General features: G+C 36.3%; 3 protein-coding genes across 9 annotated transcripts; all 3 read right to left on the reverse strand.

Moving 5' to 3' along the window:
• Positions 1 to 102: 102 nt before the first annotated feature.
• LOC149097548 (uncharacterized) lies at positions 103 to 20882 on the reverse strand. Of its 4 annotated transcripts, none has more exons than XM_089279546.1 (4): positions 20637 to 20882; positions 2315 to 2465; positions 1680 to 1813; positions 103 to 1223 (listed from the first exon to the last, which is right to left on the reverse strand). In XM_089279546.1, the coding sequence occupies exons 1-4, from the start codon at positions 20685 to 20687 to the stop codon at positions 903 to 905; spliced, it is 657 nt and encodes a 218-aa protein (XP_089135672.1). In that variant the 5' UTR covers positions 20688 to 20882; the 3' UTR covers positions 103 to 902. The 4 variants fall into 4 exon arrangements, with proteins under 4 accessions (XP_089135672.1, XP_089135674.1, XP_089135673.1 ...); XM_089279548.1 differs by lacking the exon at positions 20637 to 20882 and adding an exon at positions 2606 to 2675; XM_089279547.1 differs by lacking the exons at positions 103 to 1223; positions 1680 to 1813; positions 2315 to 2465 and adding exons at positions 14139 to 15271; positions 15723 to 15853; positions 16808 to 16958 and having other exon boundaries at positions 20637 to 20837.
• LOC149097549 (uncharacterized) lies at positions 8353 to 10663 on the reverse strand. Of its 2 annotated transcripts, XM_089279550.1 has the most exons (3): positions 10581 to 10625; positions 9952 to 10085; positions 8353 to 9498 (listed from the first exon to the last, which is right to left on the reverse strand). In XM_089279550.1, the coding sequence occupies exons 2-3, from the start codon at positions 10030 to 10032 to the stop codon at positions 9178 to 9180; spliced, it is 402 nt and encodes a 133-aa protein (XP_089135676.1). In that variant the 5' UTR covers positions 10033 to 10085; positions 10581 to 10625; the 3' UTR covers positions 8353 to 9177. The 2 variants fall into 2 exon arrangements, with proteins under 2 accessions (XP_089135676.1, XP_089135675.1); XM_089279549.1 differs by having other exon boundaries at positions 9952 to 10663.
• Positions 20883 to 21168: 286 nt separating the features above from the next.
• On the reverse strand, positions 21169 to 25744 carry LOC110047656 (uncharacterized). Of its 3 annotated transcripts, XM_089279542.1 has the most exons (5): positions 25456 to 25744; positions 23646 to 25110; positions 23355 to 23505; positions 22713 to 22846; positions 21169 to 22288 (listed from the first exon to the last, which is right to left on the reverse strand). In XM_089279542.1, exons 2-5 carry the CDS (start codon positions 23652 to 23654, stop codon positions 21968 to 21970), a joined length of 615 nt encoding a protein of 204 aa, XP_089135668.1. In that variant the 5' UTR covers positions 23655 to 25110; positions 25456 to 25744; the 3' UTR covers positions 21169 to 21967. The 3 variants fall into 3 exon arrangements, with proteins under 3 accessions (XP_089135668.1, XP_089135667.1, XP_089135670.1); XM_089279541.1 differs by lacking the exon at positions 23646 to 25110; XM_089279544.1 differs by lacking the exon at positions 25456 to 25744 and having other exon boundaries at positions 23646 to 25449.
• Positions 25745 to 26889: the final 1145 nt, after the last annotated feature.

Genomic DNA, 26889 nt, shown 5'->3' on the forward strand with positions numbered 1-26889 from the left:
TTGACAGAGCATGGTAACATGTTGATTTTTTCAAAATATTCTTTCAGACATAACCACTTTTCCTTGAGCTCATACAAGGTTAAATCAGCATTCAGGCAACAATTTTGTATTTAATATAAATTTTAATGTTAACTATAAACATACTCATAGAGTACAACATATTCTCTGGTTACTGCACCAGTTACAAACCATATTAATTATAATACGTTATTAATATTATTTGTTACTTGTTGATACAACAACCAATCATTGTAGGATGCTGAAAAGGACAGTTAGACTTCTATTTTTCTCTACCTAATATATCAAAGAGCATGAACAATTGCGTTTGTACATGAAATGTCCATCGCCCTTCTTAAAGTCACCACGTAATTCCTATAAAAAATACTGTTAACAAACTGATATGAACAACAAAAGAGCTACATTCACTATTTTTTAAAAAGTAATTCTCTACAGCAACTCTAATTGGAATTTCACTGTAGTATCTTTTTTCACCTATAGAAAAATTGTTCAAAATATGTAAATCCTGGTGGCTAGCTTAAGCCTCAATTATTGTTCAAGTGAAATTAAGACAGCATTATTTAATTTAAAAAAAAAACTAGTCTGAAACAGGTTTAAGCTATAGCTAAAGTTGTTTTGCCATGTCTAAATACAGTCTACAAATTGTTAAGGCTCTGCCCATTTGTGGTCAGAGAATCCCTATGCCAATAACCTAATATCAAACATTAGCAAAAACTCTCAGTTGGAGTTTGTTTGAATACATGCATTTCTTGCTTTGATTCCATACGGGAATTACTATGGGCTTCAATTCTACGATAATATGCTGCAAAATTTATTAAACTATGCAGAAAACTGAATCATTCAAGATCATTATAATTTTAAATATTGATTGTTGAACTTGAACTCTAACATGCTTCCACCTCAGAAGCCTGACAATATGAAGTTGGGAACTGTATACTGTCATAATCGAAGTTACCCACACCCAATGTATGAGTTTCAACGTTATTACAAAACGTCAAGCCTGTCACGTGGGGCATGAAATGAAACCATGTTTGTAAGTCCTCCGGTTGTTCTTTAAATCTCTTCAAAGATGCATTTCCCTTGTTGTCGCTGACAAGAAACATTCCGGTGCTCAATGACATGATTGTGTAGTAGTGTCCACCGTCACTAGCAACCTTGATTTGAAACCTGAACTTCTTATCTTTAAGGTCTTCAGCATTTGATTTCTAGTGAGAAAGAAAAGTTGAATAGTTTGATCGGTTGAGTTAGTGTGTGGAAAATATATTCTTTCAATGTTAAATTGTAATAATGCCTCTTGCCCCTGCACTCCACAAACTGGCCCATCCCTCTTTCTTGATGTCAAGGCATTTAAAGTCAAGAACAATATTATTGTAACTCAAGCCTTCCCCCACGCCCCCCCCCCCCCCAAAAAAAAGAGATAAGCCCTACCAAAAATAACTCTGTCCCTCCTGCAATTAGCACGTTTTTCATCTTATAAAATAGAGTATTAGAGACGACTGATTCTTCATTTAATTAAAAGTACGGTAACAAAGATTCTTCCAGAAGTCTTATATCAAATGTTGTCAACCGTGAAAGCTATAAGCATGGACCTTGGGCTGGTCTCCATCCTCAGGTGGGCAGTCTTATTGAAGGGCACTAGTAAACTGTTGTTCAACACTCACCAATAGGAATACTTTGCCATCTTTGTCATCATCTGCACACAAATAGTAGCGATCATTTTGGTCTCCTAATTCACATCTCATGGTACATGTCAAGGGGCCGCACTCACCACTTTCAGTTTTTTCGAGATAGAATTCTAGAAAATAAAATGAATTCAGTTCAACACTATTCAACATAATCACTTGAAACGATACTTTTTTTGAATGTTTGAGATAAGAAAATATGATTTCACACTGTACCTTCTTCAAAATGGTTTCAATGTACTATCTAACATGTCCTTATTTTCGAACCAGGGATTTTAAAGTGTTATTATGAATATCAGTATTTTTCTTAAATTCTTCGTTTTATTTATTCATCTATTTATTTATTTATTTATTTGTTTTTCGTTGTTATTTTTGTTGTTTTTACAGTAACATAAAACTGAATTTTAGAACCAGTGTAAATATTGAATTTCTTTGTCTTTGTGATGAGAATCTTCAGAGAGTTTTACTGACTTTTGTGTCATGCTACTTTAAGCCGAGGCGTCATTCTGATTCTTTCGATTTTTAGAAGAATTGTTGGCCACTTGAAGTAATTTTTATGAAAGCATATTTTAGTATCAGACCCAATTTCTATGAAATACTTTCATAAAGTTTACCTGTTCTTCTATCACCTGTGCGGGTTCCAGTAAACGTGACCGGAACGTGTGCTTGGTTTACATGGCCATTTCTAACGTCGGCCTTCAAGAGGTTTCCACCTCGCTGGTGTTCGTGTATGTGTTGACGAATTGCAGCTTGAATTCCCGTTGCCTGTTTAAAGAGAAAAATAGACGTTTGTTTGGATATATACGTGTTCAAACAACCTACTTGTACCTCATAGCCGATTAAAGATTAGATAAAATTTCAACGAACTACGTGAAAGCAACCAAACAACTGTTCTCCACTCGTACCTCAGACATGTTTTTTCTTAGGACAGTGTTCTTTCCAAGCAGATTGCCAGTGTATAGCTTCCAAAGGTAGATAACTGAAGTTGTACGGAACTCTGATCCGGGGTTGTATTTATACAAAAGTTACGGGCAGGAAGTTAATTATGCAAATTACAGCTCGGGGATTCCCCGAAGTCACGCGCTCGATAAAGACCTAAAAAACGTTACTCGCAAATGATTGTCGTTGATCGTTTCAAACCGGTTGTTTATAAGCTGCTGGAGAGTGTGTTACGGTAGCGGGGAAGACCCCCAGATTTTATCACATAGAAGAGAGGAAGATCTATCGGAATTTGAAAAGCGCCATGGTACGCTTCAAAATAAAGGATCAGCAGGTTAGTAAAACTTTCTTTAAGAAAATGAAAAGATAGAACTTTCCTTTTTATACGGTATAAAATTAGTATGAACGTCTTGGTATTTTTAGGGCTGTCACGCGATGTATCGGGTGACTTAATTGCAACTTCATGAGCTGGAAAATATGTTAAAACACTACAGTTTATCGCGCAATTCTGTAAAGAATTGTTGACACAAATACATTCGTAGTATATTTGAAATTGATCGGCAAGAAGGAAAAGAGCAGAATTGCAGAGGATAAAGCAACCCAAATTCCATGAGAATCTTTTTTAGAAGATTCTGAGGACCTGAAAGCTACTTAATAAATTCTGTTTGAAAATGAAAACATTTTATAGACGAACATTTTTAATTTAAGAAATCTAAGTCACGATATATTTGCCGTCTTTCTTTATTTTTATAAAACCTGAAATGGGTAGACGTTACGTGAAAAACTAGTATTATAGTATAAAACCATTTGAGCACGTGATTTGTTTCTCCAGAATCACGATCAGGGTTCACGAGTTCTAAATATAACGTTTCTCGGTTCATGTAGCAGCTCTCGTCTCACATGCGTGAATGGCTCGATTTCCTTTGAGAGAACAATGAAACAAGCCACAGAGACAATGCACCTAGCGCTAAAACAAGAACAGCTATACACTATGACGATAAATAGAATTTTAAGCTTATGAGAGCTGCTACACTTTTGGTTTTCCCTCTCCGTCGGAGAGGTTTAGCGAGTACAGTGCAGGCACACTGTACCCACACTGCTCAGCGGATTGTCCCCGAAAAAAACCTTCGGCGGTGGAGCGACAAGTTGCTACAATTATGGACAAAAGTCTTGCTTCTAGGACAAATTTGCACTTGTGGCGGTTTTTCTGGCACACTAAAGAAACAGTAGCACGCGAATGCAACTTCACTTGCCCTCTCCCTCGCCCCTTTACTTCTCACCCAACCTAGTATGTTGGACGCGTTTATCCCCGCAATTTCTCGTGAGAGTTTTGATTTTAAAGAGAGCAGTGTTTTTTCAAACCTCACTTCCAGAACACAGATAATTTATGGCATTACATCAGTGTATCAAGTACTTAAGAGGCCCTGCGCCTAAGAAACGACCGATGATTTCCGACTAAAAAATAAAATCGGCCGATTTTTATCTCCCAAGTAGAGGTTACCGAATACTATTTAAAAATGAATTTCTTTTGTTTCAGTTTAGCTTTAAACCAAAAATATCGAGCCGCAAACTTTTTCCGTCTGATAGCAGAAAAATCAGGCCGAAAATAAGCCCCCGCAAAATACTGTTCAGAAATTACTATCGCAACGCAAAATAATGAGAAAACTACACAGTGTTGAAGAAAAAGGCCTTTTAATGCAATATCATTCGATAAACATCAAAAAACTGCCGAAGCGATTAAAAAATAACGTTTCAAATGTTGCATACTAAATTAGATGGAGCGTTGGAGCTGATTTTAAAATAATTATTTCTCAAAAGTCCAACGCTGTTGAAAGCAATCACAGTGATGACTTAGACATTGGAGGGATACACATCACGTTTCTGGAAAAACATTTTTCGGCCAAAGTATATTGACCTTGTACAAAGCGTTCAAAGTTACCGTGTTTACCGTTATCCTGCTACTTCGGCGAAACACTTCTCTTTTGCCAATACGGCCGTGGATAGCGTGGTAAACGTCACTTTAAACCTTGCTAGGCATTCAAAGACCATCCTGAGTAGAAGGATGTAGAATTGAAAGAGAAAGGAAGATGAAAAATACGCAGAAAAAGAAAATAACTCGAAATTACCGTCTGCTAACGAAAGTTGAATCTGGAAAATGTCGTCGTGTGACAGCAGCCATTGACGTCATTTGTCACGTCAAGTCGCAAGAGCGTGGGAAAACGAGTCTGCAATGTCCTTCGGGCGGTCAGCGGCTAGGGATCCAGTCGTGACCCCATAACTCAGATCACGCTGCGGCCAAAACGGTGTGGCGGTTGGGGAAGTTTTTCTTTTTGAGTGACCATCATTGGTGAAAAATAACATAACATTGTTCCACTAAACGTTTTCTGGCCGGGAAAAATTGTTTCCCTATTTGTGCATTCGTTTGCATTCCGCCGCTATTTGTACAAATGACGTCAATGGCCGCTGTCACGCGATGACATTTAGATTGAACTTTCGTTAGCAGATGGTGATTTCGAGTTATTTTCTTTTTCTGCGTATTTTTCATCTTCCTGTCTCTTTCAATTCTACGTCCTTCTACTCAGGATGGTCTTTGAATGCCTAGCAAGGTTTAAAGGGGCGTTTAACACGCTATCCACGGCCGTATGGGCAAAAGAGAAGTGTTTCGCCGAAGTAGCAGGATAACGGTAAACACGGTAACTTTGAACGCTTTGTACAAGGTTAATATACTTTGGCCGAAAAATGTTTTTCCAGGGACGTGATTTGTATCCCTCCAATGTCTAAGTCATCACTGTGATTGCTTTCAAAACCGTTGAACTTTTGAGAAATAATTATTTTAAAATCAGCTCCAACGCTCCATCTAATTTAGTATGCAACATTTGAAACTTTATTTTTTAATCGCTTCGGCAGTTTTTTGATGTTTATCGAATGATATTGCATTAAAAGGCCTTTTTCTTCAACACTGTGTAGTTTTCTCATTATTTTGCGTTGCGATAGTAATTTCTGAACAGTATTTTGCGGGGGCTTATTTTCGGCCTGATTTTTCTGCTATCAGACGGAAAAAGTTTGCGGCTCGATATTTTTGGTTTAAAGCTAAACTGAAACAAAAGAAATTCATTTTTAAATAGTATTCGGTAACCTCTACATGGGAGATAAAAATCGGCCGATTTTATTTTTTAGCCGGAAATCATCGGTCGTTTCTTAGGCGCAGGGCCTCTTAAGTCGTCTTAGTCCACTGTTGTCGGACTGTATATTTAGTTCGAGAGACTCTGAGAAGAGAACAAGTTTACAAGACAATTGGAAATGGAATATTTGATAAGTACAACGTAGCGGACAACTGACTTATTGCGCAGTTGTAAAAGAAAGCTTTCGTGAAGAAATGGCCGTGACACATTGGAAGTTCAGTTCTCATAGCAAAAGAGCTGCTGTCTCACCCTCGGTGATTATGGTTCAGTTCTAATTTCTTACACCCTACATTTCTTCTACCACGATTGAATTGATGTACATGGTCATACACGTATAATACTTTTATTCTCGGTTTCTTTAGCAGATCTCGTTTTGAAATCGGTTGTTTTCTCCACGTCCAAAAAAGCGCAGAAAAGTTCTAAAACCTCAAAAACTATTTATTTGTGTTAATTTATAACAACGTACTACTCAAAGTTTTAGTGAAAAATGGATTGGCTGCCTTCATTTTTTACACAAGACAAAAAACATATACAATGAACGAAAATTGCATGGCCTTTATTTCGGCGGAAATCGCTTTCTTTATTTATTGAGAAAACCGCACAAAATCCACAGAATCAGTTGCTAGGTTTGAAAATTCCCTATTATCCCTGATTTGCTTTAATGAGGAAATAGAAAAATTAAAGTCTTCTTTAAGTATGCTACATTTACTTCTCTTTTAAATGTTAACACGCTGGCTTGCTTCAGTGGAATCAAATTTTCGCGGGAAAATTTTCAAAGTCGAACAATCAATTGTCTGTCCAGACTTGGCGCGTAATTTATTTGATTCAGGCGAAACAAAACTGAAAAATTCCTTGAAATATAAGCGAGGAACGACGCGAAGCCGAGCGAGCCAGGAATATAGAGTGGAGGCGAAATATAAGTGAGGAATGCCGAGAAGTTTAGCGAGCCAGGAATAGGGAATGACGGCAGAAACATTAGTTCAGTTCAGTGTTCACACGTTTCTGCCTGGAAGAGTGAATATTGCCAAATTATGGTAAGCGATTGTACTCTTCGTTCTGCTTTGTTGTAACTTCACTTCTGAAAATAATGAAACTGTATTATTTTATAAATACTGCTCGACGAGTTTTGAAGTTTTCCTTGTGCTAGTAGACCAGTTAGCAGGAGCTAGAAGGGAGAGCTTCGTAGTCTGCTAAAATATCTTTTGGTACGGTTGGCAACCAAGAAAGCTCAAGAACGCATTTTTTTTTAGCTAAATACTCTTTGACACCTAAATGAAGTCATTCATTCATTCCTTCCTTCTTTCCTTCATTCATTCATTCATTCTAACTTTAAAAGCGAACAGGATTTGCTAAGTTTGCATTTGACGCTCGTACTTGGTGATTTGCATATGTTGGTTACAAAGTATGGAGATTTCCTCGTTTTCTTTGTTTGCTGAAATGCTTCGGCGAATTTCTTTAATGGTTATTGGTAAAGCTACTGTCGATAAAATGACTGCAAAGCTGTCGGAAAAACAATATTCAAATTATGACTGAATAATTACTATAAATGTAGATTCCTGGGTTTTGTTGCCGTTGTTGTTGTTCAATTCATTATCAGTTTGGTGAAATGCTTGGGTAAGTTTCTTTAATGGTTATTGGTGAAAGACTGGTAAAGCTATTGCCGCCAAAATGACTGCAAAGCTGTCGGCAAAAATAATATTCAAATTATGCCTGAACAATTACTATAAATGTAGATTCCTGGGTTTTGTTGTTGTTGTTGTTGTTGTTGTTCAATTCATAATCAGTTTGGTGAAATACTTGTTGGTGAATTTCTTTAAAGGCTATTGTGTTGGGCAGATGACTAGTAGGTTTTGGGAGTTCAGCCTTTATCTTTTAACATAATTATCAGTAATAACTTCAGTGAAACCTGCATTAAGCTGCCCCATATTAAGCGGACACCCTCTTTTACCACCTGGAGTCCCAAAATTTTCCTCCCACATTTACTGTAAAATAAACCTGCATTCAGTGGACACCTCTGTTAAGCAGACACGGACACAAATATTAAGGCCTTTTGGTGCACAAAACCTGCAATAAGCAAACACTTCAAGGGCTTTTGTCTTCTAAAGGTTCAGCTGAGACTCCTTTGACATTGTTCAGCGATGTCCTTTTAAATTGCTAAGTGATTATTCCAGATTGATGCATTGATTTACTGGACATCGTACTGTGCTAGTCTTTGATCTTACACTGTGTTACACTGTGTTACAAAAGAGGTAATAATTAACTATTATTGCACAACATGTTAACCTGTTTTGAGCAGACACCCTGCATTAAGTGGACACTAGTGAGGCTCCCAATCTCAGCTTAATACAGGTTTTACTGTACTTGCTTATCCCAAACACAAGCAAACTTATGATTTTAGTGTATCTTCTAAAAATATCTTTGGTATTTTTGCTGACAGTGTCTCGTAACATGTAGCTTTTTTTCAAAATATTCTTTCAGACAACCACCTTTCCTTGAGCTCATACAAGGTTAAATCAGCATTCAGGCAACAATTTTGTATTTAATATAAATTTTAATGTTAACTACAAAGATGCTCATAGAGTACAACATATTCTCTGGTTACTGCACCAGTTACAAGCCATATTAGTTATAATATGTAATTCACATTATTTATTACTTGTTGATATAACCTATCACTTTAGGATATTAACAAATACAATCTATACATCTTGTTTTCCTCTGCCTAATATAATATATCAATCAGCTTGAACAAAAAAACGCGTTTTATGGAATGTCCATCCTCTTCTAATAGTCATGATGTTAATTCCTATAAAAACTAGTTACAAACTGATATGAGCAACAAAGGAGCTATATACACCATTTTTAAAACAATTCTCCACAGCAACAGTAATGTGAATGTCATGGTCGTATATTGTTTTGTTGTCTTTGTCACCTATAGCAAATGAATGATTTTAAAATATCTAAATCCTAAAAATTGCGGCTAGTTGTGGCTAGCAATTATTGCAACTTGGCCTCAATTATTGTTCAAGTGAAATTAAGACACCATAATTTAATTAAATTAGCCTAAAACAGGTTTAAAGCTATAGATAAAGTTGTTTTACCATGTCTAAATGCAGTCTAAAAGTTGTTATTAAGTCTATTTCTATTCGTGGTTAGAGAATCCCTATGCAAGTATCCTAACCTCAAATCTCAAATTGAGTTTGTTTGAAAACATATATTGCATGCTTTGATTCCACATGGGAATTACTATGGGCTTCAATTCTATGATGAAATTCTGGATAATTCATTAAACTATGCAGAAAACTAAATCATTTCAGATCATTATAATTTTAAATATTGATTGTTCAGCCTGAACTCTAACATGCTTCCACCTCAGAAGCCTGACAATATGAAGTTGCAAACTGTATGCTGTCATAATTGAAGTTACCCACACCCAATCTATGAGTTTCTACGTTATTACTAAACATCAAGCCTGTCATGTGGGGCATGAAATGAAACCATGTTTGTAAGTCCTCCGGTTGTTCTTTAAATCTCTTCAAAGATGCATTTCCCTCGTTGTCGCTGACGAGAAACATTCCGGTGCTCAATGACATGATTGTGTAGTAGTGTCCACCGTCACTAGCAACTTTGATTTCAAACATAAACTTCTTATCTTTAAGGTCTTCAGAATTTGATTTCTAGTGAGAAAGAAAAGTTGAATAGTTTGATCAGTTGAGTTAGTGTGTGGAAAGTATATTCTTTCAATGTTAAATTGTAATAATCCCTCTTACCCGTGCCCTCCACAAACTGGCCCATCCCTCTTTCTTGATGTCAAGGCATTTAAAGTCAAGAACAATATTATTGTAACTCAAGGCTTCCACCCCCCTCCCCCCAAAAAAGATAAGCCCCGCCAAAAATAAGTGTCTCCCTTCTCCAGTTGGCATGTCTTCCATCTTTATAATTTAGATTATTAGAGACAACTGATTTTTCATTTAATTAAAAATACAGTAAAAAACTTAAGATTCTTCCAAAAGTCTTATATCAAAAGTTGTCAACCGTGAAAGCTATGACCACGCACCTTGGGGAGGTCTCCATCCCCAGGTGTGCGGTCCTATTAAAGGGGCACTAGGAAACTGTTGTTCAACACTCACCAATAGGAATACTTTGCCATCTTTGTCATCATCTGCACGCAAATAGTAGCGATCATTTTGGTCTCCTAATTCACATCTCATGGTACATATCAAGGGGCGGCACTCACCACTTTCAGTTTTTTCTAGATAGAATTCTAGAAAATAAAATGAATTCAGTTCAACACTATTCAACATAATCGTGTGAAACGATACTTTTTTTTTGAATGTTTGAGATCAGAAAATATGATTTCACACTGTACCTTCTTCAAAATGTTTTCAATGTACTTTCCAACATGTCCTTATTTTCGAACCAGGGATTTTAAAGTGTTATTATGAATATCAGTATTTTTCTTAAATTCTTCTTTTTATTTATTCATCTATTTATTTATTTATTTGTTTTTTGTTGTTTTTGTTGTTTTTACAGTAACATAAAACTGAATTTTAGAACCAGTGTAAATATTGAATTTCTTTGCCTTGTGATGAGAATCTTCAGAAAGTTTTACTGACTCTTCAGTCATGCTACTTTAATCCGAGGCATCATTCTGGTTCGTTCGATTTTCAGAAGAATTGTTGGCCACTTGAAGTAATTTTTATGAAACCATTTTTTGGTATCAGACCCAATTTCTTTGAAACACTTTTATAAAGTTTACCTGTTCTTCTATCGTCTGTGCGGGTTCCAGTAAACGTGACCGGAACGTGTGCTTGGTTTATATGGCCATTTCCAACCTCAGCCTTCAAGAGGTTTCCACCTCGCTGGTGTTCGTGTATGTGTTGACGAATTGCAGCTTGAATTCCCGTTGCTTGTTTAAAGGGAAAAATCAACGTTTGTTTGGATATATACTTGTTGAAACAACCTACTTGTACTTCATAGCCGATTAAAGATTAGATAAAATTTCAACGAACTACTTGAAGGCAACCAAACAACGGTTTTCTACTCGTACCTCAGACATGTTTTTCTCAGGACAGTGTTCTTTCACACTAGATTACCAGTGTATAGCTTCCAAAAGTAGATAGCTGTAGTACGACGGAATTGTGATCCGTGGTTGTATTTATATTACAAAAGTTACCGGAAGTCAATTATGCAAATTGCAGCTCGGGGATTCCCCGAAGTCACGCGCTCGATAAAGACCTAAAAAATGACAGTCGCAAATGATTCTCGTTGATCGTGTCAAAGGGGTTTGTTTACAAGTTGCAGGAAAGTGTGCTATTCTAGTGAGAAAACCCCACAATTTAGCACATAAAAAATCGACAAGAACATCTATCGGAATTTGAAAAGGGCCATGCTACGCTGCGAAAGAAAGGATCAGAAATACCTTACAACGGTTTTTGGTTTTGCTATAAGGTTAGGGAAACTTTCTTTAAGAAAATGAAAAGATAGAACTTTCCTTTTTATGGGGCATAAAATTAGCATGAATGTCTTGGTATTTTTAGGGCTGTCACGCGATCTATTGCGTGACTTGCAACTCATGAGCTGGAAAATATTTTAAAACACTACAGTTTATCGCGCAATTCTGTAAAGAATTATTGAGACAAATACATTCGTAGTATATTTGAAATTGAACGGCAAGAAGGAAAGGAGCAGAATTACAGAGGGATAAAGCAACACAAATTTCTTGAGAATCTTTTTTAGAAGATTCTGAGGACCTGAAAGCTACTTAATAAATTCTGTTTGAAAATGAAAACATTTTATAGACGAACATTTTTAATTTAAGAAATCTAAGTCACGATATATTTGCCGTCTTTCTTTATTTTTATAAAACCTGAAATGGGTAGACGTTACGTGAAAAACTAGTATTAAAGTATAAAATCATTTGAGCACGTGATTTGTTTCTCCAGAATCACGATCAGGGTTCACGAGTTCTAAATATAACGCAGTTTCTCGGTTCATGTAGCAGCACTCGTCTCACATGCATGAATGGCTCGATTTCCTTTGAGAGAACAATGAAACAAGCCACAGAGACAATGCACGTAGCCCTAAAACAATAACAGCTATACACTATGACGACAAATAGAATTTTAAGCTTATGAGAGCTGTTACACTTCCGAGTTTCTCTCTCTGCCGGAGAGGTTTTGCGAATACAGTGCAGGCGCACTGTACCCACATTGCTCAGGGGATTGTCCCCTAAAAAGCTTTTGGCGGTGGAGAGACAAGTTGCTACAATCATGGAGAAAAGTCTTGCTTATGGGACAAATTTGCACTTGTGGCGGTTTTTCTGGCACACAAAGTCGCGCGCGGATGCAACTTCACTTGCCCTCTCCCTCGCCCCTCTACTTCCTACCCCACCTACAATGTTGGACGCGTGTTTCCCTGTAATTTCTCCTGAGTCTTTTTATTTTAAAGATGGCAGTGAGTTTTCAAACCTCAGTTCTAGAACACAGATAATTTATGGCATCACATCAGTGTCCCAAGGACTTAAGTCGTCTTAGTCCACTGTTGTCGGACTGTATATTTAGTTCGAGAGACTCTGAGAAGAGAACACGTTTACAAGACAATTGGAAATGGAATATTTGATAGGTACAACGTAGCGGACAACTGACTTATTGCGCAGTTGTAAAAGAAAGCTTTCGTGAAGAAATGGCCGTGACACATTGGAAGTTCAGTTCTCATAGCAAAAGAGCTGCTGTCTCACCCTCGGTGATTATGGTTCAGTTCTAATTTCTTACACCCTACATTTCTTCTACCACGATTGAATTGACGTACATGGTCGTACATGTTTAATACTTTTATTCTCGGTTTCTTTAGCAGATCTCGTTTTGAAACCGGTTGTTTTCTCCACGTCAAAAAAAAAAAGCGCAATTCAATGTTTTAGTGAAAAATGGATTGGCTGCCTTCATTTTGTACCCAAGACAAAAAACATATACAATGAACGAAAATTGCATGGCCTTTATTTCGGTGGAAATCGCTTTCTTTATTTATTGAAAAAACCGCACTAAATCCACAGAATCAAAATTTAGGGGTTCAGCTCCCGAAGCGAAACAACATGGGTTAGCCATCAAGCCGAAAAAAGTTTGGTTATGACATCACCAGCGAGCACACTCTAGGGGAGGGAAGGGGAGGGGAGTCTCAAGGAAACCCGAACAGGGTAGCTGAAGAATGCCATATTTTTTCGGCGGGAAATTGGGCAACCCGCGTTTATCTGGAGGAAAACACCATAACCATTTTGAGAGAGAGGTGTCGTTTTAAACAGAAGCTTTCTATTTAGAAAAGAAAACTTATTTATGTTGTAATATCAACAAACGACAGCGGAGTTGATATTACGTTTCAAGACAGGGAACGTGAAAGGAAAGAGGACGGCAGAGAGCAAGAATGCTCGGGCGAATTTCTTTAATGGTCATTCAGTGGTGAAAGGCTGGTAAAGCTACTGCCGATAAAAGACTGCAAAGCTGTCGAGCAAAAATAATATTCAAATTATGCCTGAATAATTACTATAAATGTAGATTCCTCGGTTTTGTGGTTGTTGTTGTTGTTGTTGTTCAATTCATAATCAGTTTGGTGAAATGCTTATTGGTGAATTTCTTTAAAGGTTATTGTGATGAGCAGATTATTAGTAGTTTTTGGAAGTTCCACCTTTATTCTTTTAACATAATTACCTGTAATAACTACAATGAAACCTGTATTAAGCTGACCTCCATATTAAGTAGACACCCTCTATTACCAGCTGAAGTCGCAAAAGTTTCCACCCACATTTACTGTAAAATAAACCTGCATTCAGCGGACACCTGTGTTAAGCGGACACGGACACAAATATTAAGACATTTTGTTGCACAAAACCTGCAATAAGCAGACACTTCAAGGGCTTTTTGCTTCTAAAGGTTCAGCTGAGACTCCTGTCATTTTAAATGGCTAAGTGATTATTCCAGATTGATGCATTGATTTACTGGACATCATACTGTGCTGGTCTTTGATCTTACACTGTTTAACACTGTGTTACAAAAGAGTTAATAATTAACTATTCTTGCACAACATATTACAACCTGCTTTGAGCGGACACCCAGCATTAAGTGGAGACTACTGAGGGTCCCAATGTCAGCTTAATACAGGTTTTACTGTACTTGCTTATCCCAAACACAAGCAAAGTTATGATTTTAGTGTATCTTCTAAAAATGTCTTTGGTATTTTTGCTGACAGTGTCTCGTAACATATAGACTTTTTTCAAAATATTCTTTCAGACATAACCACCTTTCCTTGAGCTCATACAAGGCAACAATTTTGTATTTAATATAAATTTTAATGTTAACCAGGATACTCGTAGAGTACAACATATTCTCTGGTTACTGCACCAGTTACAAGCCATATTAGTTATAATATGTAATTCGTATTATTTATTACTTGTTGATATAACCTATCATTGTAGCATATAAAAAAATCCAATCTATACATCTTGTTTTCCTCTGCCTAATATGTCAATCAGCTTGAACAAAAAATAAGGTTTGTATATGGAATGTCCATCCTCTTCTAATAGTCATGATGTTAATTCCTATAAAAACTAGTTACAAACTGATATGAGCAAGAAAGCAGCTATATACACCATTTTTAAAACAATTCTCTACAGCAACAGTAATGTGAATGTCATGGTAGTATATTGTTTTGCTGTCTTTGTCACCTATAGCAAATGAATGATTTAAAATATTTAAATCCTAAAAATTGTGGCTAGTTGCAGTTATTGCAACTTGGCCTCAATTATTGTTCAAGTGAAATTAAGAATCCATAATTTAATTAAATTGGCCTAAAACAGGTTTAAAGCTATAGATAAAGTTGTTTTACCATGTCTAAATGCAGTCTAAAAGTTGTTATTAAGTCTATTTCTATTCGTGGTTAGAGAATCCCTATGCAAGTATCCTAACCTCAAATCTCAAATTGAGTTTGTTTGAATACATATATTGCATGCTTTGATTCCACATGGGAATTACTATGGGCTTCAATTCTATGATGAAATTCTGGATAATTCATTAAACTATGCAGAAAACTGAATCATTTAAGATCATTATAATTTTAAATATTGATTGTTCAGCCTGAACTCTAACATGCTTCCACCTCAGAAGCCTGACAATATGAAGTTGCAAACTGTATGCTGTCATAATTGAAGTTACCCACACCCAATGTATGGGTTTCTACGTTATTACAGAACATCAAGCCTGTCACGTGGGGCAAGAAATGAAACCATGTTTGTAAGTCCTCCGGTTGTTCTTTAAATCTCTTCAAAGATGCATTTCCCTCGTTGTCGCTGACAAGAAACATTCCGGTGCTCAATGACATGATTGTGTAGTAGTGTCCACCGTCACTAGCAACTTTGATTTCAAACATAAACTTCTTATCTTTAAGGTCTTCAGAATTTGATTTCTAGTGAGAAAGAAAAGTTGAATAGTTTGATCAGTTGACTTAGTGTGTGGAAAATATATTCTTTCAATGTTAAATTGTAATAATCCCTCTTCCCCCTACCCTCCACAAACTAGCCCATCCCTCTTTCTTGATGTCAAGGCATTTAAAGTCAAGAATAATATTATTGTAACTCAAACCTTCTACCCCCCCCCCCCAAAAAAAAAAGACAAGCCCCGCCAAAAATAAGTGTCTCACTTCTGCAAGTAGCATGTTTTCCATCTTTATAATTTAGAGTATTAGGGACAACTGATTTTTCATTTAATTAAAAATACAGTAACAAAGATTCTTCCGAAAGTCTTATATCAAAAGTTGTCAACCGTGAAAGCTATGACCACGCACCTTGGGGAGGTCTCCATTCCCAGGTGTGCGGTCCTATTGAAGGGGCACTAGTAAGCTGTTGTTCAACACTCACCAATAGAAATACTTTGCCATCTTTGTCATCATCTGCACACAAATAGTAGCGATTATTTTGGTCTCCTAATTCACATCTCATGGTACATATCAATAGGCACTCGCCACTTTCAGTTTTTTCCAGGTAGAATTCTAGAAAATAAAATGAATTCAGTTCAACACTATTCAACATAACCACTTGAAACGATACTTTTCTGAATGTTTGAGATCAGAAAATATGATTTCACACTGCACCTTGTGAAGTTTATATGAAATAATTCATATATGAACTGCAGTTGTAGATGAAAGAGAAGAATGATCATCGCTGTAAATTTTTTTCCAGTTTAATCAATTGCAAAGAGGAAGCCTGAAAAAATCAGGGCTTCAACGGGATTCGAACCCGTGACCTCCGCGATACCGGTGCGATGCTCTACCAACTGAGCTATGAAGCCACACATTGGGAGCGAGGTCAATTAATTGAGTTCATATCTTCCCGTGAGGAGTGAAATGATGTGAAGTTTATCTGAAATAATTCATATATGAACTGCGGTTGTAGATGAAAGTGAAGAATGATCATCGCAGTAAATTTTTTCCGATTTAAGCAATTGGAAAGAAGAAGCCTGAAAAAATCAGGGCTTCAACGGGCTTCAGGCTTCTTCTTTCCAATTGCTTAAATTGAAAAAAAAAATTTACTGCGATGATCATTCTTCACTTACACTGCACCTTGTTCAAAGTGTTTTCAATGTACTAAAATCTGCTTATATTCGAACCAGGGATTTTAAAATGCCATAAATATCAGTGTCTTTCTTAAATTCTTCGTTTTATTTATTCCTGTATTTATTTAGTTACATAACCGTTTTTGTTGTTTTTACAGTAACAAACTGAATTTTAGAACCATTGTAAATAATGAAGTACTTTGTCTTGTGATGAGAATCTTCAGAGAGTTTTAGCTAGTTTTACTGACTCTTTAGTCATGCTACTTTAAGCCGAGTCCTCATTCCGGTTCATTCGATTTTCAGAAGAAATGTCAGCCACTTGAAGTAATTTTTATGAAACCAGTTTTTGGTATCAGACCCAGTTTGTATGAAACTTTTTTATAAAGTTTACCTGTTCTTTTATCGTCTGTGCGGGTTCCAGTAAACGTGAGCGGAACGTGTGCTTGGTTTACATGGCCATTTCCAACCTCAGCCTTCAAGAGGTTTCCACCTCGCTGGTGTTCCTGTATGTGTTGACGAATTGCAGCTTGGATTCCCGTTGCCTGTTGAAAGAGAAAAATAGACGTTTGTTTGGATATATACTTGTTCAAACAACCTACTTGTACCTCATAGCCGGTTAAATATTAGATAAAATTTCAACGAACTACTTGAAGGCAACCAAACAACGGTTTTCTACTCGTACCTCAGACATGTTTTTCCTCGGGACAGTGTTCTTTCCAACTAGATTACCAGTGTATAGCTTCCAAAAGTAGTTAGCTGTAGTGCGATCCAGGGTTGTATTTATACAAAAGTTACTGGCAGGAAGTTAATTATGCAAATTGCAGCTCGGGGATTCCCCGAAGTCACGCGCTCGATAAAGACTTAACAAATGTTACTCGCAAATGATTGTCGTTGATGGTGTCAAACCGGTTGTTTATAAGCTGCAGGAGAGTGTGTTACGCTAGTGGATTTTTTCACAAAAAAGAGAAGAACATCTATCGGAATTTGAAAAGTGCCATGCCAAGCTACGAAAGGATCAGAAATAGCCAAAAAAGGTTTTGGTTTTGCTAAAAGATTAGTAAAATTTTTTTTAAGAAGATGAAAAGATAGAACTTTCCTTTTTATACGGTATAAAATTAGCATGAATGTCTTTGGTATTTTTAGGGGTTGTCACGCGTTAGATCGCGTGACATGCATCTTCATAAGCTGGAAATTAAAATAACACAACAGTTTATCGCGCAATTGCGAAACACGATTATCAACACAAATACCTTTCGTAGAATGTGTGAATTTCAAAGAGCCCAGTAGAGTACAGAAACAGAAAACAGGAGAGATTCTTTGAGAATCTATTTTAGAAGATTCTAAGCACCTGAAAGCTGCTATGATAAATTCTGTTTGAAAATGAAAACATTTAGATGAATACTTTTAATTTAGGAAATCTAAGTCACGATATATTTGTCGTGTTTCTTTATTTTTATAAAACACGATATGCGTAGACTATTAAACTGCTAAAATTGAGTATAAAACCAGTTGAGCACGTAATTTGTGCTAGGGTTCACTAGTTCATGATGAGTACAATCTATACCGTGGTTTATTCCTTTTATCGAGACATTTGGAAGCCTCTTCGTCGTGGGATCGAAGGAGAAGTAGACGTTTACTAGACAAAGGCTAAACAGAGAAATGGCATATTCGATCACTATAACGCAATGGACACCTGACATGCTGCTCAGTTAACAACACAACAACAACAACCATTTTATTTTGCATAATACATAGAATATCATTCAGCAAAAGAATACATTAAACTTAAATAAGCAAAAAAACTACTCAAAATAATAAAAACTAAACGAGCTGAGTAGTTACAGGAATTATTACGCTTTAAATCGGTTGTAGGAAAAATAAAGAAAAGAAGAGGTAGAAAGAAAAAAATATATACAGATATAAATATAAAAAGAAATATAATTAGTAACAGTACCAGTTATAGACAGAGCATTGTTTAATTAAGAGCGATAGTAACCTAAAGAAAAAATACTAAGCTAGCATTAAGCATAAGAACTTAGAAATTGCTTAGTCAAGGTTTGTTTAAATAAACGCGGAGATAAACTTTTTATCTCTTCATCCAAATTGTTGCAGATAGAAGGACAAGAGAAATGTAGATTGAATTTTCCATAATTAGTTCTAACCTGGTCGATATAATATGTTGACTTAGATGCTAGCCTAGTGTTATAGTTATGTTTAGGTGATATGCATGTAAAGTAATTGTCAAAGACCATACGTAATAGATGATGGTAATACTTAAACATAAAAACGGCAGTTTGCATAGTAACCAGGATGTCATTATACGTAGAGCCTGTTTTTGCAAAGTTGCAATGGGTTTAAGAGTTTTGGAGTAGGTATTTCCCCAGACAACCAAGCCATAGGTAAGAAAGGGATACACTAAGGAATGATAAATCTGAGTAAGAATATCATCAGTAACAAAATGCCTGAGCTTAGATAGGATACCAATGCCTCTTGAAATTTTCTTACTCACTTCATGTGCATGTTTTTTCCAATTTAAATGACAATCAATAATAAGACCTACGTATTTGACACAAGTTGTTAAGTTCTAAAGCGAATATTTTTTTAAAGAATATGATGTTTGTACCCCTCCTGATTGCATCATCAAATGGTGGACCACAGAATGACCTTTGTTTAGGCTACAAAACGACTGGGCAAATATCTTAAAAAGAAAGCTGGTACGAAGAAATAACAAACAAACCGTGACCCTGACACCGGAAAGAACTTCTTTCTCGCTTCGTGATTATGTTCCAGGTCTAATTTCTAACATCCCTCATTTATTCTGCCCTGATTGGAGTTGATGTATAACACTAAAAGTTTCGCTTTCACTCCGTTTCCTTTGGCAGATGTCTTTTCGAAATCTTTTCTTTTCTCCACTTCAAGAAAAGCACGACTAAGTCGAGGACAAAATAGTAGAACCTCAAGAGTTATTTGTTATTGTGTCGGTGGTAGTTGGTCGTTTGAAAATATATACATCACTTAATGCATATTTATTGTGAAAATATAAAATTAAGAGAAAAGACCTGTCTGTTATGGCTGTGAAGCAGTGCTTTAAAATTCAAACTAATTTCCTTTAAATCAAAATAAAACTAAAATGCATTCTTAACTGAACTCTTTAATCATGCATTCTCGATCTCCACGGAGTTCAACCGTATCGATATCTGCATGGAGTTAGTGAAACGTATATTTTTTGCAGTTGTTTGAGTAGAAATATTAAATCTCTTCGTTTTAAATGTGTTTACCTTGATCAATCCTGTCTGTTCTACTTCAGTTGCTTCCAATTTGATCACGGACATGATTTTCCAATACAAATACACTTTAACTTGGCTTGGATTTCTTTCTTCCTTGGAGGCTAACTTTTGAATGACGACACATTTTCTGAGCTCTGCTGATAAACGTTTAACTGACTTCGGGAAAAGTCCCGCAAGTAACTTCAGTCCGGATAAGTGACTTTAGGTATGATCTTGGGACAAAAGAAAATGTCCCCAGAGTGGAACCCCTTTCGATTTTAACTCAATTAATTCCGAGCTTTTAACCTTGTTGAGAGACGCTTCCGGAATTGCTTTACACATACAAACCCGTGTATCTGCTCATGTACCGTACTGACCGTACACAATATAAACCATATACAGATGTACCAATTGAAGTTGAAGAAGGCTCCAGTGTATGAAAACTAGCTTGCAATGGCTCACATCTAACACATTTGTACAGGCTTGAAGCTGGACGCCGGACATAACGTCCCTTAGTGTGGCGTAGTAACGTCCGCTAGTTTACAAGAAATAATTATTAAAACATTATTCTGATGGGTGTCTCATGCATGGAAGAAATGAACTTGCACAAAATCATTTAAATTACACGCGCTTTCTGTGTTACGTGCACAGGCGATATCTTTCGACCATCTCTCGACATTCCATCTTTCGACATGCTATATAAACGGCTGAAATACGGTTTACCTGTGAAACTAGCAATTTTTCCGGTTATTAGCGGAACAAACGACAAGTATATGATAATTACTGACCTCAAATGAACGAAGAAGATTGTGGACTCCCGATTTACGGGATAATTCAAACGATATTAGTGAACTCGATCGGCTCTCAATAGTGACTTCCGGTAGAATTGGGCCGCTACCGCTCAGTTAATATTCGAAAGATGTAAACATTCAAAGCAGTCGATTTATCACTCACAGAATGTTTTCTTGATGCTCCTTGCCTTTGTTTGATGACAAATAAATCCATCTTTCATGACTAAAAGTCGAGGTCGACCGCAAAGAAGCCACTTGTGCTTACATTTTGACGTAGGCCAGGTTACATAGCATGTCGAAAGATGGCATGTCGAGAGATAGTTGCTATGCACGTAACACTGAAAGCGGGTGTAATGTTATACAAGCGACTATGATGGTCTCATGTGGTATAACAGTTAGGAAAACCAGCTGTCACATCCGGGATTATCCCAAATTCTTTCCCAAATTCTTTCCGATAGGAACCATTTTGGAATCTACTGGAAACGGACAAGTTGCAGACTGATAATTAGAATTTTTGCTTGTGTTTGCTCATCCCAAGCAGAAGCAAAGTTGTGATTTTAGTGTATCTTTTAAAAATGTCTTTGGTATTTCTACTGACAGAGCATGGTAACATGTTGATTTTTTCAAAATATTCTTTCAGACATAACCACTTTTCCTTGAGCTCATACAAGGTTAAATCAGCATTCAGGCAATAATTTTGTATTTAATATAAATTTTAATGTTAACTATAAACATACTCATAGAGTACAACATATTCTCTGGTTACTGCACCAGTTACAAGCCATATTAATTATAATACGTTATTAATATTATTTGTTACTTGTTGATACAACAACCAATCATTGTAGGATGCTGAAAAGTACAGTTAGACTTCTATTTTTCTCTACCTAATATATCAAAGAGCATGAACAATTGCATTTGTACATGAAATGTCCATCGCCCTTCTCAAAGTCACCACGTAATTCCTATAAAAAATACTGTTAACAAACTGATATGAACAACAAAAGAGCTACGTGCACTATTTTTTAAAAAGTAATTCTCTACAGCAACTCTAATTGGAATTTCACTGTAGTATCTTTTTTCACCTATAGGAAAATTGTTCAAAATATGTAAATCCTGGTGGCTAGCTTAAGCCTCAATTATTGTTCAAGTGAAATTAAGACAGCATTATTTAATTTAAAAAAAAGCTAGTCTGAAACAGGTTTAAGCTATAGCTAAAGTTGTTTTGCCATGTCTAAATACAGTCTACAAATTGTTAAGGCTCTGCCCATTTGTGGTCAGAGAATCCCTATGCCAATAACCTAATATCAAATATTAGCAAAAACTCTCAGTTGGAGTTTGTTTGAATACATACATTTCTTGCTTTGATTCCATATGGGAATTACTATGGGCTTCAATTCTACGATAATATGCTGCAAAATTTATTAAACTATGCAGAAAACTGAATCATTCAAGATCATTATAATTTTAAATATTGATTGTTGAACTTGAACTCTAACATGCTTCCACCTCAGAAGCCTGACAATATGAAGTTGGGAACTGTATACTGTCATAATCGAAGTTACCCACACCCAATGTATGAGTTTCAACGTTATTACAAAACGTCAAGCCTGTCACGTGGGGCATGAAATGAAACCATGTTTGTAAGTCCTCCGGTTGTTCTTTTAATCTCTTCAAAGATGCATTTCCCTTGTTGTCGCTGACAAGAAACATTCCGGTGCTCAATGACATGATTGTGTAGTAGTGTCCACCATCACTAGCAACTTTGATTTCAAACCTGAACTTCTTATCTTTAAGGTCTTCAGAATTTGATTTCTAGTGAGAAAGAAAAGTTGAATAGTTTGATCAGTTGAGTTAGTGTGTAGAAAATATATTCTTTCAATGTTAAATTGTAATAATGCCTCTTGCCCCTGCACTCCACAAACTGGCCCATCCCTCTTTCTTGATGTCAAGGCATTTAAAGTCAAGAACAATATTATTGTTATTCAAGCCCCCCCCCCCCCCCCCCGCAAAGCTTCTCCCTCCTGCAATTAGCACGTTTTCCATCTTTATAAAATAGAGTATTAGAGACGACTGATTTTTCATTTAATTAAAAACACAGTAACAAAGATTCTTCCAGAAGTCTTATATCAAATGTTGTCAACCGTGAAAGCTATAATCATGGACCTTGGGGAGGTCTCCATCCTCAGGTGGGCAGTCTTATTGAAGAGACACTAGTAAACTGTTGTTCAACACTCACCAATAGGAATACTTTGCCATCTTTGTCATCATCTGCACACAAATAGTAGCAATCATTTTGGTCTCCTAATTCACATCTCATGGTACATGTGAAGGGGTCGCACTCACCACTTTCAGTTTTTTCGAGATAGAATTCTAGAAAATAAAATGAATTCAGTTCAACACTATTCAACAAAATCACTTGAAACGATACTTTTCTAAACGTTTGAGATAAGAAAATAGGATTTCACACTGTACCTTCTTCAAAATGTTTTCAATGTACTATCTAACAGGTCCTTATTTTCGAACCAGGGATTATAAAGTGTTATTATGAATATCAGTATTTTTCTTAAATTCTTCGTTTTATTTATTTATCTGTTTATTTATTTATTTGTTCGTTTGTTTTTTGTTGTTGTTGTTGTTGTTGTTGTTTTTACAGTAACATAAAACTGAATTTTAGAACCAGTGTAAATATTGAATTTCTTTGTCTTGTAATGAGAATCTTGAGAGAGTTTTACTGACTCTTCAGTCATGCTACTTTAAGCCGAGGCGTCATTCTGGTTCTTTCGATTTTTAGAAGAAGTGTTGGCCACTTGAAGTAAGTTTTATGGAAACATTTTTGGTATCAAACCGAATTTCTATGAAACACTTTCATAAAGTTTACCTGTTCTTCTATCGTCTGTGCGGGTTCCAGTAAACGTGACCGGAACGTGTGCTTGGTTTACATGGCCATTTCTAACGTCGGCCTTCAAGAGGTTTCCACCTCGCTGGTGTTCGTGTATGTGTTGACGAATTGCAGCTTGAATTCCCGTTGCCTGTTTGAAGAGAAGAATAGACATTTGTTTGGATATATACGTGTTCAAACAACCTACTCGTACTTCATAGCCGGTTAAAGATTAGATAAAATTTGAACGAACTACTTGAAGGCAACCAAACAACGGTTTTCTACTCGTACCTCAGACATGGTTTTCTCAGGATAGTGTTCTTTCCAACTAGATTACCAGTGTATAGCTTCCAAAAGTTGATAGCTGTAGTACAGCGGAATTGTGATCCGGAGTTGTATTTATACAAAAAGTTACGGGCAGGAAGTTAATTATGCAAATTGCAGCTCGGGGATTCCCCGAAGTCACGCGCTTTACGAAGAAAATGATAAAGACTAAAAAAATGTTAGTCGCAAATGATTCTCGTTGATCCTGTGAAACCGGTTGTTTATAAAGCGCAGGAGCATGTGCTACGCTAGTGGGGAAAATTCTAGATTTTATCCCATAAAAGAGAAGAACATATATCGGAATTTGAAAATCGCCATGCCACGCTACGTAAGAAAGAATCAGAAATAGCTAACATAGATTTCAATTTGGTTTTGCTAGAAGGTTAGTAAAGTTTCTTTAAGAAAATGAAAAGATAGAACTTTCCTTTCTTTGCTGTATAAAATTAGCATGAAAGTCCTGGTATTTTTAGGGGTTGTCACGCGTTAGATCGCGTGACATGCAGCTTTACCGGCTGGAAAATAACGTTACAGGTTATATTGCAATTTTGTACCGGATTGTTAACGCAAATACTTTCGAATTTTAAAGAGCCCAGGACAGTGTAGAAGTTGAAAACAGAATAGATTCCTTGAGAATCTATTTTAGAAGATTCCAAGCACCTGTTATGATAAATTCTGTTTGAAAATGAAAACATTTAGGTGAATACTTTCAATTTAGGAAATCTAAGTCACGGGGTATTTGTCCTGTTTCTTTATTTTTATAAAACACGATATGCGTAGACTACTGAGCTGGTAAAATTGAGTATAAAACAAGTTGAGCACGTGATTTGCTCCGTAACTATACTAGGGTTCACTAGTTCATGATTAATACAATCTATACCGTGGTTTATTTACCGATATTTGATCAGCTTTAATCGAGACATTTGGAAGAACGCATTCTCTAGGCTCTTCGTCGTGGAATCGAAGGAGAAGTAGTCGTTTACTAGACAAAGGTTGAACATAGAAATGGCACATTCGATCACTATAACGCAGTGGACACTTGACTTGTTGCCCAGTTCTAAAGCGAATATTTTCAAGGATTTTTTTTTAAACAGCATGATGTTTTTATACCCCTCCTGATTGCATCATCAAATGGCTGACCACAGAGTGACCTTTGTTTAGGCTACAAAACGACTGGGCATCAACACTTAAGAAAAGTTCTTCTTGTCAAATATTTCAAACAAGACTGTATGAAGAAATAACAAACAAACCGTGATCGTGACAAGTTCAATAGCAAAAGAACTATTGTCTCGCTTCGTGATTATGCTCCGGTTCTAATTTCTAACATCCCTCATTTATTCTGCCCTGATTGGAATTGATGTATAACACTTTAAAAGCTTCGCTTTCACTCCGTTTCCTTTGGCAGATGTCTTTTCGACATCTTTTCCGTTCTCCCCTTCAGGAAAAGCAAGAGAAAGTCGAGGACAAAGTGCTAATTTGTAATTCTGTCTCTAGTAGTTGGTCGTTTGAAATATTTACATCACTTAATGAATATTTATTGTGAAAATATGAAATTAAGAGAAAAGACGTGTCTATTATGGCTGTGAAGCAGTAATCTAAAATTCAAACTAATTTCCTTTAAGTCAAAACAAAACTAAAATGCACTCTTAGCTTCTCTTTAATCATGCATTCTCGATCTCCACGGCGTACAACCGTATCGATTTCTGGCGTTAGTGAAACGTATATTTTTTGCAGTTGTTTGAGTAGAAATATTAAATTTCTTCGCTTTAAATGTGTTTACCTTGGTCAATCCTGTCTGTTCTACTTCAATTGTTTCCAATTTGATCACGGACATGATTTTCCACTACAAATACACTTTAACTTGGCTTGGATTTCTTTCTTCCTTGGACACTAACGTTTGAATGACGATACATTCTATGAGCTCTGTTTACAAACGTTTAACTAACTTCGGGAAAAGTCCCGCAAGTAACTTCAGCCCGGATAAGTGACTTTAGGTAGGGAAATTTCACAATCTTGGGACAAAGGAAAATGTCCCAGAGTGGAAGTTACGATTTTAACCCGAGTTAATTAATCCCGAGCTTTTAATCTTGTTGTGAGACGCTCCCGGAATTCCTTTACACATACAAACACGTGTATAAGCTCATCTACCGTATGCAATATAAACCATAAACAGATGTACCAATTCAAGTTGAGCAAGGCTCCAATGTATGAAAACTAGCTTGCAATGGCTCACATCTAACACATCAGTTGTACAGGCTTGAAGCTGGACGCCGGACATAACGTCCGTTAGTGTGGCGTAGTAACGTCCGGCAGTTTACAAGAAATAATTAATAAAACATTATTGTGATGGGTCTCTCATGGATGGAATGAACTTGCTGAAAATTATTTAAATTAATGTTATACAAGAGAGTATGATAGTCTCATGTGTTATAATGGTTAAGAAAACCATCTGTCACATCGATCCGGAATTATCTCAAATTCTTTCCGATAGGAATCCATTCTGGAATCTTCTGGAAACGGATTTTCAATTCAAATATTTCACTTTTTTTGTGCGATTATCCAGTTTCTCACTAGATTATGAGAGTACTTCCACTCCCCGGGTAGGGAGGGGAATGTTTTGCGCGCGAGGACTTTTAATATCACGAGGATTGAAACACTTTCACGTGCAATATTTTGTCACTTGTACTGCTAACTTTACGAAGGCGTTATTTTACTTAACGTCGAGAAAAGAATAAGCTTAATTGTGCAGGTCACTAGCAAGCTTCTGGCACCAGTCTGAAACTAACTCCCTTCCCTTCCTAATGTTTAGAAATATGGTCAAACACGGTCTTTTTGTTTGAATTATTACATCAGATACGATACACCTTGTTTTGGCCTATTTCCATGCAGACACCGTCTAAAATGGAATGGCACAGCGAAGTATTTTTTTTAAAATAAGCTTCGATCCGTTTGGAAATGTGATAATACATTGCCAGGCTATCTTCTCAATCGAAACTAAAGGGAAAGAGATTTACGGAAAAATAAGATCGTAAAAAGTTATGCTTACCATACAGCTGTGATCATTACTTCATTCGCATCAGCTGGGAGAAGGCTAATTTATCGTGATTGTTTTTTTTTTGCATCCAGAGGCAAATTGATCTAGGCGTGTTCGTAATTTTCACACTCATAATTTATAAATAAATAAATAAATAAATAAATAAATAAATAATTGTTA

This window comes from Orbicella faveolata, unplaced genomic scaffold, assembly GCF_042242905.1.
Source record: "Orbicella faveolata isolate gen_17 unplaced genomic scaffold, um_ofav_v1 contig_47, whole genome shotgun sequence".
Classification (NCBI taxonomy): Eukaryota; Metazoa; Cnidaria; class Anthozoa; order Scleractinia; family Merulinidae; genus Orbicella; species Orbicella faveolata.

Coding starts and splice junctions, on each gene's coding strand:
- LOC149097549 (XM_089279549.1), bottom strand. CDS start 10,125: ATGTTGAATAGTGTTGAACTGAATTCATTTTATTTTCTAGAATTCTAT. Junction 9,499..9,951: donor ATGGCAAAGTATTCCTATTG/GTGAGTGTTGAA, acceptor CTTTCTCACTAG/AAATCAAATTCTGAAGACCT.
- LOC149097548 (XM_089279546.1), bottom strand. CDS start 20,687: ATGGATTTATTTGTCATCAAACAAAGGCAAGGAGCATCAAGAAAACAT. Junction 2,466..20,636: donor GAGCATCAAGAAAACATTCT/GTGAGTGATAAA, acceptor CTCTTTAAACAG/GCAACGGGAATTCAAGCTGC. Junction 1,814..2,314: donor CACAGGTGATAGAAGAACAG/GTAAACTTTATG, acceptor TTTATTTTCTAG/AATTCTATCTCGAAAAAACT.
- LOC110047656 (XM_089279541.1), bottom strand. CDS start 25,509: ATGTCCGTGATCAAATTGGAAACAATTGAAGTAGAACAGACAGGATTG. Junction 23,506..25,455: donor AACAGACAGGATTGACCAAG/GTAAACACATTT, acceptor CTCTTCAAACAG/GCAACGGGAATTCAAGCTGC. Junction 22,289..22,712: donor ATGGCAAAGTATTCCTATTG/GTGAGTGTTGAA, acceptor CTTTCTCACTAG/AAATCAAATTCTGAAGACCT.